Below are 18,373 nucleotides of genomic sequence, written 5' to 3'. Positions count from 1 at the left end.
CCTGTTCCCCACATATAGCTCTTCCCCCAATCTGTGTACCGGATCTAACTTCTAACCTCATAAATGATATGCCCCTGGCTTGTGACTTATATAACTGACACCACACAGCCCATACTCTTTGGTGTCTTGGGCAGTGAGGTGGTTATTTGGGTTTGTTGGTTAACACTGTGTTTCAAAAGCTCCTGTGTATTTTGCATGTCTTAGGGGATGAAAGGAAGTGAAGTTACCGCCATGCTGGAGAAAGGAGAGCAGATGGGGTGCCCTCAAGGGTGTCCCAGAGAGATGTACGACCTGAAGAACCTGTGCTGGACCTATGAGTGAGTACCCAATACTGCTAGCACCTTACTCAAGAGCTATGGAGGATGATGGCATCACTTGGCTTGAACAGGAAGCACAAATTCTACCTTGTCATGCATCAAGATATGCCCTTTCCTAAACAACAATAGGGGAGGGCCAGGAACTGTCCTCTTTAAGATACAGTCAGATATCCCTTAGCGACATGGACGTGTTCTAGGAATGCATTGCTGGGTGACTTTTGTCTTTGTGCTAATGACATAGAATGTGTTTACACATACAGATGTCTACAGTGTCACTAGGAGGTATGATCTTATGGACCACTAGGTGGCGTAAGGGATCCTCGCTTCTGCAATGTTGGCTGCCCCATCTGAGAGCACTCCTGGTTCTACAATGTATTAGGAGATTCTCCTGATCACAGATGGGTTCAGTGTCAGGGGTCCAGAGAGCATGGCTCAGGGTCATCACATAACAGTCGCAGGCTACCTAGCACAGGCAGAGTCAAAAGTCAATCCCTAATTCTGGGTGCAATGCATTTTCCTTCCCTGATTACCTCCCACACAGCCCCTGAGCAGAATTCAGGTGCATTCACAAAGCTTGAATAGCACCCAGGAGCCACAGGGCATGTTCTCTAAGAGCAATCTGTGGGCCCAGAGGCCATGGTTTGAAGGGCTATTAGCTTCTCAGGAACTGCTGTTGAAATGTTTGCTATTCCAAAGATATTGGCAGTACCATTTATTCTGATTCCATTTGACAAAACTACCCATCTTGGTTTTGCAGAAACCGCTCTTATAATAGAGACTCTTGGTTCTTTGGCGTGTTCTGTGGTTGTTCCCGTGTGTCTAGACTGAACGAGGTGGAACTGCAGCTGTCTTGGGTCAAAATGGTTAAATGAGAACAGTTGTATACCGCTTAACCTCAAGTTCTAGTTTACCTACTGGGCAACTTTAACCACTTGCATTATAGTGAAAAGTATTGCAAAATGAGAAAAATAACTTCTAAGCAAGGATAGTCTCAAGGTTGTAAGAAACACAGTAATCCCTCAATGTCAGGGGTTCCCCATTCACAGGTACAGCCAACTGCAGATCAGATTTCTATAGATGGAAAATATCACGTCTGCACTGAACATGTACAGACTTCTTTATCTTATTGTTATTCCTTAAACAATGAAGTCCGACTATTCCCATAGTAAATACAATTTACATCATATTAGATATTGTAAGTAATTTAGAGGCAATTTAAAACATACAGGAGGACATGCCTAGGTTATATGCAAATACTATACTATTTTGTAGAAGGGATTCAAGCATCCTTGGACTTTGGTGTCCTTGGGGGTCCTGGAACCAATTCCATGTGGTCGAACTGTACTCCTAAGGGTTCCATGACCTCTGCTCCTGTTACGGAAAGCAGAGATAGCTGTAAATGTTTTTTTTTTTAAACCAATTCTTATTAGTCTTTTTATTCTTTGCTAATAAAACTTGAAACTTCCATTTGATCCAATAAAACTTTTAATAACCTTTCTTTAGAAATCCATTTTTACATGTTCTAAGTAAAATAATTACTGAATAGTGAAAAATATATTCTCAAATCCACTATTCCTTTTTTTTTTATTGGTTGTTCAAAACATTACAAAGCTCATGACATATCATCTTCCATACATTTGATTCAAGTGGGTTATGAACTCCCATTTTTTACTCTGTGGTGCAACCGGTTAGCGTGTTCCGCTGTTAACCGGAAGGCTGGTGGTTCGTGCCCACCCAGGGACGCCAGCGAGCTCTGTAAATGTCTTTTTAGAGATCAAGATTGCAAAAAACCTTAACCAGTAGTTTGCTTACTTCAGCACCTCACTGGCTCAAAGAAAGGCCTTGCCCTGTTAAGATTTGCAATAGAGAATGCTTGGGTCTTTGTCTCAGCCATGAAAAGAGGGAAATTTTGCTGGTCCTGGTGATGCTCTCCTGTCATCCCAGCAGCTAGGAGGCTGAGGCAGGAGAGGGCACGTTCAAAGCCAGCCTCAGCAACTTAACAAGGATCTAACTACACAACTTAGCGAGATCTGCCTTTGAAAGGGTAGGAGGGAGGCTGGGGATGTGATTCAGTGGTTAAGCACCCCTGGGTTCAATCCTGGGCACCAAATAAATGGGGGAAGTTTCAGTAAGAACCCATATAACATCCCCTATCAGAAAACTGATACATGTTCAGCAGGAATGTGGGGAGGAGAGTTGCAGCTATGTCCATGGTTTTGGACTTAAGAAAATCGAGTCAGACACTACCTACCTGCACCAGCTTCACCTGTGAGGTGTCTTCAGACATGTTTCTGGCATCACCAGGAAATTCCAAGAACTTAGGGTATAAAAGATTCTGAGTTCTAGTAAAAATTTTTCTCTAACTTCAAAGTGGACATGAATCCCCCGGGGATCTTGTAAAAACGTAGATTTGAGTTCCGCAGGTTTGGAGTGGGATCAGATGGGATCAATTTCTCAGGGGCTGGGGATCACCCAGTGATGGGCGCAAAGACCGTAGGGGACCACCAGGGGCGCAGCTGCTTGAAATCTGGGCCTGCAAAGGCCCCAGCTTGGAAAATGCTTTTACAGGCACCTTGACCCCCACCTGGTGTCTTCCCCTTCCAGGGTGGACAAAAGGCCCGGGTTTGTAGCAGTGGAGCTGCGGCTGCGCAATTACTACTATGATGTGGAAAGGCCATTTCCAGCCCTTCCATCTCCAGCTGCTGGGGGAGACAGCCGCCCCCGGGGGGACATGCTGGTGACTTCCTAAGCAAAACCTGTCACCAAACGCCAAGCCAACGGGGTCCCACAAGAAGACAGAGGACATGTGGACTGGAGGGGCTGCCAGACTGGTTCGTGTCCTTTGTCTGGGTGGATTTTGTGCCGACGGATTCTAGGATGTTTCTAAATTCCTTTTGTGTCATTCCCGTTCTTGGGGTCTTTGGGGTTGCAGAAAGCCCTGGAGACCTGAGGGCAGGGCCCCATGGCTCCAACCCAGTTAGCACTGACTTCGGAAATGAAGGAAGGGGAGGGAAGGGCAGAGGAAGCCAACTTCCCCTAAAACAGGACTCTAACAGCCCAAGACGGATCCTTGGCCAGAGAAAAGCTGTCCAGATGAGAAAGTGCTTGCTGTGAAGCCTTAAAAAAAAAAAAAAAAGTTCAGCCAGAACAATTTCTAAGCATGTAGCCAATTAATGAAATAACACACCAATCACTAACAATAATAATCCTAAGTATGGCTTTTGCTCTCTGTTATGGGACAGAAGCATCATCTAGATGAGAAATGAGGACTGTGGGGGTACATCAGCTGAGGTTACATCTTCTGAAATCCTCTCCCCTGCAGGTGGTCTTAAAAATTGTTCTTCTGTGCTTTTATGGAGACTAGTGAATGAAGTTCTGCGTGGAAATTGCATAGTGGTGTCCGGCTGCCCTCATCCCGTGTCCCATCAGGGGCAGCAGAGTGATCAGGCTGCTATCTACTGAGCATGGACCAAGCTTCAAGATGAAGTTTACCCTCTACAGAGGGGCTGCAGCCAGAATTCCATCTTTTATTTTTTTTAAAAAATCCTGTTTTCTGTTGCTATAACTGAACAGCTGAGACTGAGAAGTTTATAAAGAAAAATTTATCTCTCACATTTCTAGAGGCTGGGAAGCCCAATTGTCAAGGTGCTAGCACATGGCAGGAGGCTTCTTGCTGCATCATAACACAGCAAAGGCATCACGTGAAGAGAGAGCCATGCCAGTTGGAGTCACTCTTATGAAGCCACTAATCCCATATAATCCCCATCCTCTTGGCCCATTCTAATCCCAATCACCTCTCAAGGTCCCACCTCCAAATACCATTAACATGTGAATTTGGGGATTAAATTTCCAGTACATGAACTTCGGGGGACATAGTCACACCAGAGCAGAGGACAACATGGTGGCCAAAGCCATCAAAAGAGGAGTTTCTAAAATAGAATATCAGTCATATAAAACCAAAGACTTTGATCCTCACCACAGATAGGCCTTATTTGTGACTAAGCGTGACCTTAGGTTAAAGATGTAAGACCTGAGAATTCTGTTAGTCTTTGAATCCTGGACATAATGTTTGATCTTATAGAAATCATCACCCACTAATACCAGTCTTGTGGCCCTTGAAAGTTAAAAAGCTATTTATCCGGTATTTCATTGTCTGTAGATATGCATAATCTTGGACACATCTTCACATCTAAGGCATTTTAAAGCATACACATAGCCGTGGAGGGCAGAGGAAGCCCTGTTCCTAACTTGAGGTATGAAGGAAAGTAGCCATCAATACCTTTGCTTAGCCAAAAAAAAAAAAAAAAAAAGACATGAGCTGTTGTGTTAGGAAATTTTTAGGAACCAGCCGCACTTTTTGGAATTGTGCTACCTGACCATTCATTCATTTCATTGAAGAGAGGATCCCCATGTGCTGAACTCACTGAGCAGATCCTCAGAGCACATTTACAGTCTCTGAAATTACAAAGATCAGTGAGGAAGGTCTCTGTTGGTCAAGCCATTGATAAATTTGGATCATGACAGGGAGGGTTGGATGTGCTGGATTTGGTAAAGTGATGAGTACTTCAGAGATAGACGCTCTGCCATTGAACTCTTGAGTCACTTCACCCTAAGTGTGTCTTTAATAAAAGCCACCTGCTCCTAGGAACATGGATGTCCATGTGTAGCAAACAGGTGCTGTACTTCTTGTCTTTTTTTCTAGTGTGAATTTCTGGCATCTTTGGCTATACCCCTCCCAGGAGTCCAGGGCTGACACTTGTCTAGAATGTGCCTGGAGAACTGGGATGCAGGAGCCTTGCTCGCTGTAGAAGGTCATGTGTTCCTCTGTCCTGAGACTATCCAGTGCCTCTCCCCTGGGAGAACATGTTCCTGTGTGCACAAGGTCCACTGTGGCCAGCCAGTGAAGTTAAATCTGTGTCCTTCCATCAGGAATAATTTTCCTTTCCCCTGGGGTCACAAATAGAGAAAGGCAACCTCATTGAAGAATTTAGACTGTGAAAAGGGTTAAATTTGGAAAGTGGGGGAAAGATCTCCAAGTCCTTCTAGAACTTCTATCCTGAGCTGCGTTTCCATTCGCAGGCTACCCCTCTGAATGTTCTAACCCTCTATTTCCCAGGGAGCCGGGCTCACTCCATGTGCTGGACACCTTCTGGTCCTTCTTAGTAGGTACTGACTCCCCAGGCCGCCCTGGCTGCATCCCATTGACTGTGGATGCCACGGATACCTCACCCCCCAGCACAACCGAATGTCTCTAATGCAGAAACAAACCTCCGTCCAGTGCTTAGGTTATTGCCTGTGGTTTCACCTGAGCATGTTCTCTGCGCGCTCTCATCACCCAATTGCTGGACGGTGACTTAACATGGTCGTCAGCCCCAGTGACTGCAAATCCACTTGGATTTTCATTTGCAGAGGTGACTGCTGGATATTCGATTCCCCCAAACTCCCAAAGAGTTCACTCCACCAGCATTTTGCATTCTTTTTTTTTTTTTTTTCAGAAGAGCTACATTTTGTCATTGGATATTTGTAACTGTGATTTTTTTAAAATAAAAATTTAAAATTTGCTTTGTGATGACTTTCATGGAAGTTATTGGGATGTGATTGGCTACCCTGCCAGAGAGCATCAATTAGCATTGTCAGATGTGCAGCATGTTTTGTAAAATGTTGGGTCCCCTGCCATGTAAGCCGGGGACGGGGGCCTCTGGGAACTCCTGCCACACAGGAGGAAGCCTGCCAAGGAGGACCCTGTCCCACCAGAGTATGTCTGTCCTTTCTTCATGAACTGTAGAGCTGCTCAGTGGGGACTTGACAGCCCACACCAAACCAAGGAGAACCAGAAATCACCAACGAGGCCAAAGCAGGAGTGTAGAGCATGAGCTTCATCTTTGTCTATGAAGACAGCCTCAGAGTATTGGGTAGAAGAGTCCTGATCTCCTATTATAAAGGACATCTCTCTCTCTCTCTCTCTCTCTCTCACACACACACACATGCAAAATACATACAAGCATACATATACAAATAGACTGCATTTACATACATGCATTCACTTGCATTTATAAAGCCTGAATACACATGCACATGTATATGTATGTGCCCATGTATGTGCACACATGTACACAGTATGCACATGTGTTGCATGAACACATATGAATGTATGCAGCATGCACAAGCAAATGTATGCACATACATTCACATGCACATACTCAGACTCTCACATATATGCAGATGTGGAGGCAGATGCATGGCACATATGGCACAAGTATCATATAAACATAGGCATCACACTCCAAATGCTTGATGCATCCGTGTGCACATATACACAGCGCAGCCATATGTGAGCCATGGAATCCAGGCATGTCACAGGAACATGCACACATCCTCATCACACACACTGAACCTTGCTTCAAATAACCACTTAAAAATCAGTGGGGCACCCATCCTGCCCAGGGACACAGACCCGCATCTGTGTTGAGACACTCCCCTGCTTTTCTGGGTCAAGTATTGGTGGGACCCCATGCCATAAGCTTCCTTCTATGGCCCACTGAGGTCCTCTGCTCCTGTCCAGTCCAGGGAGAGGTTAGGAGGGAATGATGGTGTTGGAGGCCCAGACCCTCTTGGAAACGGGAGATGGGAATGACACAGAGTGGCAATGGCCCTGGGGCTGCTCTTGAATGCAGAATGTGTGGACAGAGCACCTCCATCGCTGGGCTGGGCAGGTCAGGTAAACTGAGCCTCTGAGCACCACAGTTGAGGCAAGGTGTGCCTACTCTGGCACACGCAGATGCCAGGCCCAGTGACCTCAGATGCCAGTGGCTGCCATGGTGTGTGCCCACGCCATTGGCTACCTGCTGGCAGGAATTGTGTGGACACTGGCCTAGGGCTTTGAGCCTCCACCCCAGGGGAGCAGGGGGGCCCTTACCACTAGGTGGTCATTTCTCCTGAGAGCGAAGGATGGCTTCAGAGCTCACTTAAGCTCAAGCACAGAGGCTCTGGACTCATGCTCCCCTTCTGGAGATGGGGAGGGGGCTTCAGAACAGGTTGGTAACTGTGTTCTCATTTGGGGAAGGAAGAAAGTGATTTGAAAGCACCAAAGCAAGTTTGGGGGTTTTGAATTCTCCTTTTTTCCTTCTGGGTGAACATAGCCTTGTTCTTCCTTTGCCTGGGCATTGGCTTTGGCCTCAGGCTGGAAATTCGTCCCTGCTCCAGGGAAAGCCCATCTTACTGAATCCTTGTTTGTGTGAGTCTGGGGTTCTGTCTCCAGGGCCTCCCTGCTCATTCCTTCTCTAGGCCCTGACTCTGCAGCATATCACAAAGTGTCTGCCAGGGACTGTGGATCTGGGGGGCAGAGGTAGGCCATGCAAGTGTTTCCTTGATTCAATGACTTTGAACATGCCATAGAGAATATTCCCAGTGAAGCACTGCAGCTCCCACAGGCCTACAGAAAGCTCTGAGGAGTGAGGACTGTGACCAAGGCCATTTCATGAACTGTTTTCTAGCTCACCATTTTCCAGCCTTTGTCCTCTGAGCCACTTGTGTGCTGCATGCCCATCAGCATGATGGACAGAGGGCTTCTGGTGCACTAGGAGGTAGAACCGTAAGGACACAGTGAGTGAAAATCCAGTCCTTTCCTGTCGGTTCTCAGGTGGTGGTGACACAAGGTGTCAGCTTTCTGTTGCTTGACTAAATACCTCAGAAAACCCACTTAGAAGGAGCAAAGCCTTATTTGGCTCACAGCTTCAGAAGTCTCAGTCCATGGTTGCTTGGCCTTGTGGCCTTTGGGGCTGGGGTAAGGGAGGGCATCATGCTGGGAGCATGTGACAGAGGAAATTCCTCACCTCAAACACCTGGATGCAAAGACAGAGAGAGGCAGGGGCTGAGGTCCCAGTGTTCCCTTCAAGGACACACCCCCAATCACCTAACTTCCTCCCACTAGGTCCCATCTCCTGAAGGTGCCACCACCTCCCAGGCCGGGGACCAAGCCTCCAACCCATGGTCTTCGGGGGACACTTCTGATCCCAATTATAGCACATCATATATCCTCCCTCTCTCCCCTTCTCTCTCTCTCTCTCTCTCTCTCTCTCTCTCTCTCTCTCTCTCTCTCTCTTACTCAATCTCTCTCCCTCTCTTACTCAATCTCTCTCTCTCTCTCTCTCTCTCTCTCTCTCTCTCTCTCTCTCTCTCTCTCTCTTTCTCTCTCTCTCCTCCCTCCCTACCCATAGGACTCATAATCAATGATTCATTCAAGGATAAAGAAACAGTACCATTTGGACACAGAAAGGGGCCCCAGGGGACCTGATCTTTAAAGGCCACTTACCATTTTGCAATTTTGAAAAATTAAGCTATGGGAAGAGAGAACAGTTTTCCAAAGCTTCCACTACCAAATCCAAGAAGGATATACCAGGATGCCCAGCACATCCCGAGCTAACCATCCAACCCTTCCTGCACTGACCACAGGCCTGTCCCCACCGGTCACTGTCCTGTATGGGTCATTAGACAAGCAAGTGAAGAAGCCCACACAATGTTTGGCTGGGGACATTTCCAGCAGCTATTTTTTTTTTTTTTTTAGCTAAGCATGATTGCACCGAAGCCATGAGTCACAAGCCTTTTCAGCTTCTCCATCTTGGAGGACTTTCAATGACTCAGTTTTCCACACCTGTCATCAAGCTGGGGAACAAGGAGTGGAAAATGTAGGCTGTTCATCAACAACTCTTCCTCATTCAGAAAAAATAAATAAATAAAGAGCCGATGTCTGGTGCTGTTTCTTCTGCCCAACTCGTATCAGGTGACATAAATTTCCATAAACCACAAGGTTGATGAAGCTGGTTGGAACACAGAATGACAAAGACCTCACGGCCTTGAACAGCTGTTGAAATTATTCTGCCCCTGACATAGGACAGAGGAAAAGCCTCTGCCTCAGGAGGTGGGCAAAAGGTAAGGAAATGGCCAAACTGTCACTTATCAAATCACTTTGCTAAATCAGAGTTGGCTGTGCCAGAAAGAAAGTGAATCCCATGGGAGTCGGTGAGCCCACTGCATAGGGAACTAATTTTTAATTTCAGAACGAAGCCAGAGGTTCTAGAAGGACATCTAAGAAGCGGGGGGCTCCTCTGGCTTCACAACCTGCTGGGCATGCTCCCGGGGGTGCCAGACAGCCCTCTGCACAGTGGCATGCAGGTGGCCAACTCAGAGCAGCTCAGCATTCCGTGATGTTTTTAAGCATGCCATAATAGCATTCACATTTGCACAATATTTTACAGCTCATGAAGCCCATTTAGGTGTATCTTATATTTTAAATCTAGAAACAACCATCTTTCTGGGATAACTGTTGTTATTAACTCCTTGTTTTGCAAAAGAAAAGTCACAGCTTAAAAAATAATAGCAAGTAGTGGGGGGAAGAGGCCAACCCAGATTTCTGGTCCTCAGGCCTGGTGAGCCATTAGAATAAGTCAGAGCCTTGAATGTTGGTGCTCAGGCCTTGTCCCTGAGAAGCCAGCATAATTTCTTTTTAGGTCAGGGTCCAGAAGCCCAGGCATTGACAGGCTCACATGGCCATCATTTGTCAGGGCCCGAACTTCGAGGACCTGGAGGGAGTCACATGGGACCCTGGTTCATGGAGTTGAGGGTCAGAGGCAGATCTGAGTTCTGATATGGGGGTTTCTGCCTTAGACTGAGGCCAAGTGCTATTAACCTGGTGAATCAAGTGCTAGGTCATTGAATGCTCACCAGAGTTGCCCTTGAAGGTGCCCCAGAATTCCAAACTGGCTAAGTGATGAGTAACCTAGACTTGTCTCCACTGATAGAAAAGTCCAACACTGCTGATTCTGCCGTTAAATCTGATCACCTTTCTGTAGTTCCAACATTCCACGTGAGAACAGGCAATCGATAGTAGGGAAAGGTCAGGCCTATTACCCGCTATATTGGCTCAGCACATTGGGGAACAGAGCTGGGACCTTGGCCTTATTCATCACTCCTCTGTTGGCAGAGTTGAGCACACAGGGGTCTGGGGTGTCAGGTTGGACCTGAGCAGGGCATCAGGAGGCCATGGGCAGCCTGGGATGATGTTCTAGAAGAATCTCAGGTGGACAGTAGTTCAGACCTTTCATGGGAAAGATTCTAGGAGATTCCAGCTCAAATGCCATAACAGTGGCAGAAGTGGGGGGAGCTGTGATTGGACGTAGGTGGTGGGGAGAAGAGACAGAAGTCCCCAAGATGGGCGGAATCTCCTGCTGGGGATATGCTCCATGGGCTGCAGCAGAGGCATCCTTGGGCAGCTTCCTGAATGTTCAACCAAAAGCAACACTCAGGTAGTTTTAGCCTGAAGCAACTCACTCAAAAAAAAAAAATGCCCATATGTTTCCAGGGCTAGGCCCAATATGGCATGTGCCCATCACGTGTGACCTTCATGTATCAAAGCCAGGCAGTCAATCAAGAGGGTGGTGGGCTTTGTTGACCTGGATGGTTGGCAGGGACTTAGCTCCACATGGAAGCAACTGTTTCTACACACATACATGCCACAAGTCTGCGTGTTCTCCAACTCACCTTTCATTTTCTCTTAAAAGTCCCTGTGGCTGAGCTGGGGATGTAGCTCAGTGGTAGAGCATTGGCCTAGCATGCAAGAGGACCTGAGTTCCAGCCCCATCCAGTTAAAATTAAAAAGTGTGTGTGGCTAATTCCAATACTAGACATGGGGAAGTTGGAGAGAGAAAAGATGGCAGGTGGAATTTATTACTTTTGGAAACTTTATTCGAAAAATGTGACTGTCTGATGAGGTCCTCTTCATGCTAGGAGCCTATGCAAACACCAGACCCTAAGGACTATATGGTAGTAGCTCCCCAGGGAATCCATTGTGCCAATGAGCAGTATGATGGAGAAAAACTGGGTGTCAGAGAGAGTGGGTTTTACATGGGAAGGGTATAGAAGAAGAAGGAGAAGAAAAAGAGAAAGGGAGGAATGGAGAGAGGAAGAGGGGGAAGGAGTGATAGAGAAAAGGAAGAAGGGGAGGGAGCTATAATTGGACAAAGGTGGTGTCCAGAAGAGATAGAAGTGCCCAAAATGAGAGGAATTGCCTGCTGGGGACATGCTCCATGGGCTGCGGCAGAAACACCGTAGTCTCTGCGGATTGTGGTTGAGCTGTGTGGTCATGTGACTATGTGGATATGTGACCCGGGAAGGGGCAGCTGAGAGCCCTCATCTGAACATCTGAAGCTGTACTATGACCTACCTGCAGTTGTCAGTCGGTCAGGGCACAACAGAGCTGCTGGGGATGAGCCCAAGCTGTCCCTGAGGTTCTCCCAGTCCTAAAGGGGCATTCGAGATCCCAGGGTCCTCAGATCAGCCAGCAAGAAGTTCACCCACTTTGCAGCATCACGTCATAGGTCAGGCTTCCTGGGGGAGGCTGGGAGTCCTGACGGGGTTGGGGTTGTCCAGATGTGTCCAAGAGGGTACATATCACTCACCCAGGACAGTCCTTCTGGACTGTGTTGATTCTAGAACCCTCATAGGGTTATCTGAGGCTGCCATTCAACTTTTTCCATCCAGTCCTGACAGAGTGGATGCAGGGGCCCTCCCTAATGAATCCCTGCCAGACACTCTTCCCAGAGTCTGCTGCCCAGAGGACCAGCCTGCCACAAGGGTCTCTCCAGCCCTTTGGAGGTGAACCTAATGCAGCAGCACCTACTGTGTGCTGTACCCTGTGTGTTTTGGTGCATGCCACGTGTGTGTCTCAGTAGGAATCAACTGCTCTGGGGTCAGGGGGCATGAACCCTAATTGACACTGATAGCTACAGCCCAGTGTCCCTGGGATGCTAACATTAGTCTGTGAAGGCTCCTGGCCCCTCCCGTCCTACTCCTTAATTCAAAAACCCAAGTCTCATCCCCACTGAGCCCAAGCCAGCAGCAGGCAGGGAGTGGGCAGGGTAGCAGGCAGCATATATCAATCAGGTTCTCCTCACAGTCGAGCCCCTACGCCCAGTGCAGCTCCTAGTTCAAAGTTCTGTGGTATATAAATGGAGGTGGGGGCATGGGTGGCCAGGGAAGGCTGTCCCCGCACCCTGGTCCTGGGAACGGCAGCTCTGTGAGGCCACTTAGGGATGAACAGTGCGGCTCCGGCCCTGCTGTTCCCACCTGCATGGCCCTCGCCTCCAGAGTGGCTGGCCCAGCACCACAGCTCCTGCTGTCCCCTCCCTCTGCTCCCACGGCTCAGTGGAGTGAGGCTGGGAAACGCTGACCTGCAGAAGCGCCTGGCTGGGGTAATTTCTAAACTTCCCTCTCCCTCTCATTCCTTAGCTAGAATTTTAAAATTCAAAGCAAATTTTATTGAATTAAAAAAAAATATTACACTTCTCATCATGTGTCCAGAGCCATGTGCACCTCCGGTGTAACCTCCAAGGTGACCGTGGGCAAGGTCCCCAGTGGTTCCATGTGGAAAATAAAAAGCCTCCATGACCCAAGTTGGGGGGGGGGGGGGGCAGCAGGAGACCCTTCTCAAGGCAGGAAGGAGATGGGCTTCGTCGGTGCTACTCTTCAGGTGCCCACTAGGTGGCAGCCGACACTCGGGCGAGAGCAGGTCCCGCCGCTCAGGAGCAGGAAATGAAGCTGAGATCTCTTTGCTGGCCTTTTTTTTTTACAAAACAGTAAAAGACAGCAACTGCATGCACTATTGAGAAATCACATTCCAATAAGTGGAGAGATGAAGTATTGAGTTACATGCAAAGTAAGAGGTTGGCACATGATTGCTGTATTCAGGGAAACAGTTTCTAATCTTTGATAAGAAAGTACTGACCCGTGAAGGGATTTAAATGGGTGCCCTCACTCTTTTAAAGATGCACTCGGCACATTTGCATGTCTGCTAGTTTAATGTTAAGATGTGGTCATTTGGAGGTCTGGTCACCAGAGATGGGAGGCAGAAGGGAAATTTGAGCTGCAAACCGTATCCAGGCTGATTGGCCTTCAGACCATGGGAATGCTCAGCTCTCTTAAGAGGAGCATGAAAACTCCAGGCTTTGATTAAGGGAAAGTGTGAAAACAAAGTCATGACCTCATGCATTACTTAATGGAGATGAGTTGGAAGATTCAGCCACACAGAACGAGAGTCCAAGGAATCCCTAGACGAGTGTGGATTGAGAGCATGGATCCTGTAACCACTTTCCCAGAGCTCCCCTTCACCTCCACCAGGAACTCCCAGAGGTACCCCAGGCAATGGCAGGTCAGCTCATGCCTCTCCTTGATTTCTAGATGTGAGTCAAAGCCAAGGAGGAGCCACATTCTGGACACATCCAAGGAAACCCTTGAGAAATGGCAAGAAGAGTGGCACTTCTAGGTGAAAGGCATCTATTTCCACACACGTAATCCTTTGCCTCCTCCCAGGTAACTGACAGTCAGGCCTAAGCACAGTGCCAATCAGGGGACAGGGGTTTTCTTAGGCACAGCTGTGAGGCCCAGCGTGTCTTTCAACGTTTCAAGCAACCACCAGGGCTGTGCTGGGCCATTTCCCATACTTGACCTCGGAGACTCCACTCTGACTCCACTGAATTTGGATAATGCTCCACATCAGTGCCCATGCATGGGCTGTTTCTCTGACTGTCGGGTTTGGATCCAGGGGTGGGCACGGGAGCTGCTCCACACAGCTGCCCTAGTGATGCGCTCGCAGAATTCCTCCTGTCCTCATGACCATGTGCTCTGCTGGCCTTGAAGACTTAGCTCCACAGGGAGGGCGCTTCCACCAGGAGACACAACAATGGCCCTGAAGACTAGAAGTTAGGGTGATACCAGGCCATTTGGATCCCTCGTGCTTCTGAGTCTGCAGCCTAAGCAGGGAGTTACAGTGTTGTCTTGGGGGGTTGATCCAACTACCAATGAGAAATTAACCTAGAACCCATGATAGAAGTCGGGAAGGGTAGGTCTGGAGATTCCCTAAGGCATCTCCCAGTAACACCATGCTCTGGGATTAAGGTCCATGAAGTGAATGGCCCAGACTCCCAGGAAGGAAAGTGTAGGTCACTCCCCAGGCACAGAGAATCACCACGGGCTGAGGTGCTTGCAGACATCACAGGGAACACAGGTAGTGGAAGAAGGTGTTAGGAACATCAGCGATGACGAGAGACCATTCTCAGAACTGGGGACTGCAGGGGTCATGAACATCTCCTATTTTGTTTAGAGTACCACACTGATGTGCATATAACTTGTAGTAAGCAAACATTTTTGTTATTTTTCCTTTTTATTATTTTTTTATCACGTAACACACAATTCCTTGACTGTATACCAGCATTTAAGTCCTGGTAACTTTCCAGCACACTATTTGAAATGATGGGACATCAGGGAGATTTCTCCATCTTTTGACAAAAGACATCAATAAGTTTTGGATTGTGTGATGTTAGACTGAATGACGACTTTGGTATTGTGGGCCTGGAGATCGATTATCATTTAAGGACAGGGAGAGAGGTCTCAAATTGACAAAGGGTGGACTCGTGCTGGTTATTTTTATGTGTCAGCCCGACTGGACAAGGGAGGTGTCTAGACAGCTAGGAGAACGTTATTTCCAGGTGTTTGTGAGGAGGATGTTCCTGGAGGTTGGCATTTTATTTGGTAGACTGAGATCTACTCTCAATGATGCCTCGAAGGTCCAGTCTGTTGACCCTTCAGTCTCTTGGATCAGATTATCCAATCTGTTGAGGGTCTGAATAGAACAGAGAGGGGGAGGACAGGTGAGGTGGCTCTCTCAGCTGAGCTGGGACATCTTCTTCCCCTTCCTTCAGACACTGAAGAGCTTCTGGTACTGGGGTCTTTGATTCCAATGGCTCTGTGGCTCTCAGGTCTTTGGACTAGGACTGAATTATACCACTGGCCTCCCTGAGTCCCTGGCTTCCAGATGGCAACTCGAATGATTCCTGTAATGTCTCCTCTCCTACGTCTTTCTTTACACATCCCAGGAGTTGTGTTTCTCTGAAAACCCTGACTATTACTTTGTACATTTGCTATAGATGAGATGACACACATCCTTCTAGAACAGTCACAAGTTTTCAAAGAACAACTGGATAATTGAACAAATTCAGTGAAACAAAAATGTATTCTTTTGCAGATAAAGCAGCATTGGGGAGTTAATGATTTCACCTTGAACTCTCTTTTCATCATGCTGGGTACATCACGGGAGACCCTGTAGCATGAGATGGGGACACATTTGGCAAAGGAGATTGAGGCAAAGGAAAATACCCAAATTTCATTCTCTCTCTCTCTCTCTCTCTCTGTCTCTTCTACTCACATATGCTAGGCAAGTGGTCTACCACCAAGCTGCACCCCCAGCCCTGTTCTCTATTTTACACCAGGGGGCTCCTCACACCCAACAGGAAGGTAGGTAGACCATGATTTTGGGTTCCAGAATCCTCAACTGGTGGTTTTAAAAATGCTTTGTTTATTATTTTTGTGACCTTGAGCAAGTTGTTCCATCTCTCTATGCCTTGGTCTCCTTCTTTGCATAGAGGATGGTGAGACTGATAATAACAGTACTGACTCTCTAAGCAGTTTTTATTGCACTTCGGCTCCATGAATAACAAACAGCCTCACCAGCTGCTTCTTCCCCGTGGCCATCCTCCATGCCTGGGGTCTGGGCTCTTGAGGGTTCTTCGGGAGGACGTCAGTTTCATGGGACCAAGATGTGTGGGCTGGAGTCAGTGGACAGAGGGGCTGAGCCCTTCACCTGTGGGAAGACCCTGGCATGGCCACTCTGTGTCTTAGGTGGCTCACACGCCACGCTCACACACATATGTAATTTGTCATGCAGGTAGGTACCCAGCTGTGGTGGGGCATCTTCCTCACTGGGTCCTGGCCTTCCGGAAGGCCTCAAAAGTCCCTGGCTGGAAGTGAGCACCTCAAACCCAGTTCATTACTTCCTATTGGCTCACCTTGCAGCCCAGTGAGATGTGAGATAGAGGGTGCATCCACCCAGCCTCCCTTTGGAGTGAAAGACAAATTGCTTCAGGTATCAGGAAGTCTGGCCTTTCTAGCCCAGCAAAACTTTTGAAGGGTCAGTGTCCATGTGAGAAGAGGGGCAGTGGTGGCCATCATTCATGACTTTCTTTTTTTTTTTTTTTTTTTTTTTTTTTTGCAGTGCTAGAGATCAACCCAGGACCTTGCACATGCAAAGCACACACTTTACCACTGAGTTACGCCCCAGTCCTGGGCTGGGTGATGATCTCACTAAGTCAACTTGCTCTGGTCATATTTTGTGTTTGCCATGGAAAGGGACTTGTGTCAGGAGACAACAGCAGAAACAGAATCATCAAGGGATGACAGGAAAAGGGCAGGAAGAGAAGGTGTATCAGTCAGCTTCTCATGACTGTAGCAGATACCTACTACAGTACAATAGACTTAAGAAGACAAAAGGTTTATTGTGGCACCCTGTTTTGGGGGTGTTAGCTCTTTTGCTTTGGGACTGTGTTGGCATGTCACATCGGGAGCAGGTGGTATCGCAAAGCTTTTCACCTCTTGTCCAGGAAGCAAAAGAGAGGGAGGAAAGCTGGGTCCCCTATGACCTTTGAAGGCACGACCCCCAAGGACCTTCGCTAGGCCTCCACCATTTAAACTTCCACCACCTCCCTGTAGCACCACCCAAGGACAAAGCCCTTCACCTGTGGGCCTTTGGGGACATTCCAGATCCCAACCGCAACAGTGAGGAGATAAGGGAATAAGTCCAGTAGTTCTTCATGTGGTTGGGAGAACTCACACAGTAAAATCTCCAAATTCATTCATACAGAGACACCAAGTATTTGCTGAGCGCCCACTCAAGGCTCCTCCAGGCCCACAGCATCAGCAGGGCTTGTGTTCTGCAGCAGACACTGCCCTGGGCCTACGGCGTAGTGACCTGGCGTCATCCATAGATGTCAACACCTGGCCTGGGCCTGGCCCTGGGATTCAGCAGTGCTCTGTGGTCACCTGGCCCAGCCCACGTGGCCTACCCTGCAGTGTCTCAGGATCCCATGTGAATGGAGAACCCTTCACCTCCATCCTGAGGAACCTGTGGTGAATTCATGTCCACTCTGACAGGGACTGTAAAAGGTGGGTCCTTTAGGTCACGGGGAATGTCCCCTCAGAGGGGATCATGGAATCCTGGTCTCTTCCTCTTTCTCTTGCTTCCTGGCCACATGGTGAGCAGTGTGGCTCCACTGTGCCCTCTCTGCAATTGCTATCTGGAAACTCCACCAGAGTTCTAAAGGCAATGGGTCCACCTAATCAGGGACTGGAATCTCTAGAACTGCTGGCCACAATTCTCTTTATAAGTTTATTATCTCAGGTATTTGTTAGAGTGGAGGAAAGCTGACTTAGTACTGAGTACCACTTGGACTGAGTACCACGTGGACTCCTGCAGCAGGGCCAAGACCAGGGTGAGACGGTAGAGATGTTTGGGAGGCTCGGGGCAGGAGGCTTGCTGGCCTCACCCTGGCTAGGCCTTGCTGAAGCTCCTGCACATGGCTGAGGACCTACGCCAACCACATGCTCACTACTGGAGAAGCTACATCAGGAGAAAGTTCCACCCGGAGTTTCATTCTTTGCAACCAATTTAGTGGCTTTCAGCTTCAACTCACCATTGATAAATTCCTCTGCAAGAATGAATCTGCCATATATTAGGCTCAAAATCCAGTGGTCCTGGCTCTCAGGCTGTGGCCGGCACCAGCCTATGGCCATCCCCGACTCTACCATTGTCACCAATCAGTCATTTCTGCTTAGCAGAAGAGAAAGCACTCCATGGATGAGTACTGTGTGCTTGTGTATGTCTGGGGAAAGAGAGAGCAAACAGATACAAAGGAGAGAAATATTCAAACAAGGAGAGAAGAAAACCCATCAGAACTTTTTTAGTTCAAAGGCAAGGCTGACCTCATGGATATGACCTGTGCCATCACGTGGGCCCTAAGCCGGGAAGGCTTCGGTGCTTATGGATTTGGCATTGCTGCCATCTTAGAATTCTTAATCTAAGAATTTGATCTTGGAACTTGTGTTTTGGAATTGAAGTCTCATGGGGCCACGGACAGTGTGCAAGATCAGAGAAAAATGCATGCAGTCTGTGTGTC

General features: G+C 48.0%; 1 protein-coding gene across 1 annotated transcript in view; it reads left to right on the top strand.

Moving 5' to 3' along the window:
* Positions 1–3,066, top strand: part of LOC308631390 (tyrosine-protein kinase SYK-like) — a gene marked incomplete at both ends in the record, with an annotated part of 51,578 nt that extends 48,512 nt beyond the window's left edge. The window contains 2 exons of the mRNA XM_081262605.1: positions 205–317; positions 2,922–3,066. Coding sequence (XP_081118731.1) covers positions 205–317; positions 2,922–3,066 — 258 coding nt within the window. The remainder of the gene's footprint in view (positions 1–204; positions 318–2,921) is intronic.
* Between the last annotated feature and the right edge of the window lie 15,307 nt (positions 3,067–18,373).

This window comes from Spermophilus citellus, assembly GCF_964194105.1.
Source record: "Spermophilus citellus genome assembly, chromosome: 12".
NCBI lineage: Eukaryota > Metazoa > Chordata > Mammalia > Rodentia > Sciuridae > Spermophilus > Spermophilus citellus.
Note: the sequence above shows the minus strand (reverse complement) of the source record. Positions and strands in the feature narration are given on the sequence as shown.